At 45.0% G+C, this 3,256-nt stretch overlaps 1 protein-coding gene across 1 annotated transcript in view; it reads right to left on the reverse strand.

The window, feature by feature from the left end:
• Positions 1–1,550, reverse strand: part of nol4la (nucleolar protein 4-like a) — a gene marked incomplete at its 5' end in the record, with an annotated part of 15,220 nt that extends 13,670 nt beyond the window's left edge. Inside the window, 1 exon segment of the mRNA XM_014022712.1 lies at positions 1,395–1,550. Within this exon segment, the coding sequence (XP_013878166.1) occupies positions 1,395–1,550 (156 nt within the window).
• Between the last annotated feature and the right edge of the window lie 1,706 nt (positions 1,551–3,256).

Genomic DNA, 3,256 nt, shown 5'->3' on the forward strand with positions numbered 1-3,256 from the left:
CCACATCCCTCCCTCCCTGTGGCCCCTTGAGGCGGCCGAGAGGGAAAGGCCACCCAGAGGAGCGTGCACGTCCCAGAAGGCCACAGTGACAGTTCCATATTATGCCCTGCCCCAATGATGCTGCGTCCTCAACAGTGTTCACGCTATGAGATGTGACAGGACCTCTCTACAGGGCAGGAGGAACTGGCTCTGTGATTTTTATTTTCCTCCTCTGGTGGAGTGGAAGGAGAGGAGGGGTACCAAAGTCCCACCGAACAACCCCGACGCCGCATCTGGATCTGTTCAGCTGCAAACAAAGACTTGTGCTCGTTCAGGACATCACAGATTAAATACAAAAAAAGCACTCTAATCCTAAATCCTTTTATTTTTCTACATTTATACATTCATTATTATCATTATTTCATAAAGCACAGTTATTTCCTCTGGCGTGTTTTGCATCCTGGTTGTATATTAACTGGCGGAGCTCCTGCCAGGTTTTATGAACTCTGGTGACCTCTGCTCATCTTTATGACCCGTAGTTAAATGGGTTCATAATTAAGGAGCAGAACTCCAGACTGAGGCGGCTGCAATATCTTGTAAAAACAAAAAAGTTGCACTGAAACTTCTTATAAAAGTGCTTGTGTTCTTTGTTCGACTCCGTTAGATTTAAACATTTATAAAACAGAAATATATTTGAAGGTTTCAAAGCATAAAGACCATGTTCATTTGAATCAAACTACAAGAAAGCAGGTCTCAACTCTAAGCTCTGGCTCTGGAGTCATTTTCAAGAGCTTCTGTAGCTTCTGTAGCTAACAGGAGCAGGACGGGTTGAGCGTCCTCAGTGGTGGGCACAGTTCGCCTAAAGCACTAAAACACTAATAGGGGAACTAATTTCCTGATTAGTGCTTTAGGGCTTTTGCTAATTTTATAATGTATTAGTGGATTAGCACTTGCTAAATTTATAGGCCAAATTGCATGGGCTGTGGGATGTCAATGATAAGTCTTAAGAGAGCAACATGACAACATGTGACTCATGTTGTCTGTTGAAGGATGTTCATGGGTTGACTGGGTTATTTTAGTGCTTTAAAATTAGCTTTTGCTAAAACTTTCAGTGCATTAGTGCTTTAGAATTAGGGGCCTAAATTTCTGAGTTAGTGCTTTAGAATTAGGGGACGTAAAAATTTGAGTTAGTATTTTAGGGTTAGTGGAACTAATTTTTAGATTAGTGCTGCCCACCACTGAGTGTCCTGTTATTTTATGCTCACCAATACCCATGCCGTTGAAATAGCAACAACAACAAAAAAATAATTTAAATAAAAAATAAACAAACAAACAAACAAAAAAACAAATTGTCTTCAGTGTTAACCCCTACGCTGTGGACTCGAGAAGCCCCTCACCTGACTGTGTTTACTCACCGCTTTGTAGGTCTTCTTTTGCCCGGCGTGTTTGGGCGCTCGGCCTGGATCGGCGCCCATCTCCACGTGCATGGCGTAGATGATGTCGAAGAAGTCTTCAACCACAGCCACGCGCTTCAGGGACGAGTTGTCCTGGGCCGAATTCCCATCTGAGCACTGAAAACACAGACAAGCACTCAGTTCAGTTCACGGCGAGGCCTCGGGGCTGGGATGATGTGTGTGTGTGTGTGTGTGTGTGTCCTCTTAGATCTTTAATACACAGATGTCACAAGGTCACGTGATGCAGGCAGTAGAACACACGGCGTGATGTGCCCATCATCCTGCACTCACTGTTTTTATTTTTTCCTTGCTGGGTGTGCAACCATCACTTCATGTTTAAAAATAACACCACCGACACTCCATGAGACCAGCGGTCCCTCCTACCACCACCTCTGGCAGCCATCCTGCCTCCCGTACTGCTGACCCTGTCGCCATAGAAACTGCCACTGATTTCTCCCGGGCAGGTGTGCTGGGCAGAGGGTCATGTGACGCACCATGGAAGTAGGATCGCCAGGACAACAAGCTCCTTCCTCAGCACCACATGGGGCTTTTGGCTTCTTTCTTCCTACATATTTTCTGCTGAACCACTCTTTAGTCCTGGTGTCGTGAGGAGAGAGTGCCCCAACAAACAGGAACCAACTGGGATGTCTACATTTTTTCTTTTTTTTTTTCTTTCAGGCAAACACTGTGACATTTTCTGAATATTTCCTGTTAGAGTGTTGAGTTTAAAAAGTTGAGAGCTCACACTCTGACGTTTTCCTCAAACTGCATCCCCTCTCCTGCCTCCGAGTCTTCATCCCGTCCCATCCTTTTTTCCTCTTCCTCCATCAACCCCCCTTTTCCTCCTCTCCTCTCTTCTTGCTCCTGCTCTCCCAAGTGCGAGGTAATGATCGTTACCATGGCAACTAAAACCAGCTCACAGAGCGGGTTTGTTTTAATCCGGCCCTCGCTCTCTTCCCTTCCCTCGGCGCAATAGTTGCTGCCCCCCTCATCTCTCCCATCGTCAGCACGGGCTACATGTAACAATAAAAAATGAAATAATAGCGCCCCGCCGCCCCATCATCGCAGCTGTAATGTGTCGCGCTCAGAGGTATCATCAGCTTCTCCTCTGACATCACCGCGCTGAAGCTGCTGCTGCTGCTGCTGCTGCTCGGGACAATGGTGTCAGGTCCATTCACGCTGGATTTGGATAATCTCATACAACTGTGGGGTGTGTGTGTGTGTGTGGTGCACCCACATCACTGCTGCATCCCTCAACAAAATATCCCTCACACACAGGATATTCAGCTGGGAGCATTTTCTCTGACCTCAATCGATACACAATACTGCAAACCTGTCAGAAGAGCCAGAAGCCCGAGAACATTTTCAAAGCTTTTGCGAGTTTTTTTTTCTTTTTTTTCATTTAACGTGTCGTAAAACTGGGGGGAAATTCCGTCTTTTTCAAAGAGGATGCCAACAAACGTCTCGTTTTCGTCTGCACAAGAGTCTAACATAGGCCTGTCACAATAAACAATAAATCAATTAATGGTATGATAAATTAAAATGAGAACGATAATTAGCCTGCCTTTTTGTTTTCTTTGTGTCTCCCTCTTTTCTACTGCTCATCATAGAGAGAAGTGAACTCTGGTGTCAGGTGATTGGTCTCTAACCTCTGTAGCATTTAGCCAGAGGAGCGTCTTCAATTTACTGACACTTTCATACAGATGGAGACTTTTTTTTTCTTTTTACACTGTAAATTTTAATGTAAACTCCTGTAAACAGGGGTGTTATATCATTATATTAGTTTAAACTGGTCTCATGCTTGGGGTCCCTCTCTGGGTCTT

The sequence above is a fragment of the Austrofundulus limnaeus genome, unplaced genomic scaffold (genome assembly GCF_001266775.1).
Source record: "Austrofundulus limnaeus strain Quisiro unplaced genomic scaffold, Austrofundulus_limnaeus-1.0 Scaffold339, whole genome shotgun sequence".
Lineage (NCBI taxonomy): Eukaryota > Metazoa > Chordata > Actinopteri > Cyprinodontiformes > Rivulidae > Austrofundulus > Austrofundulus limnaeus.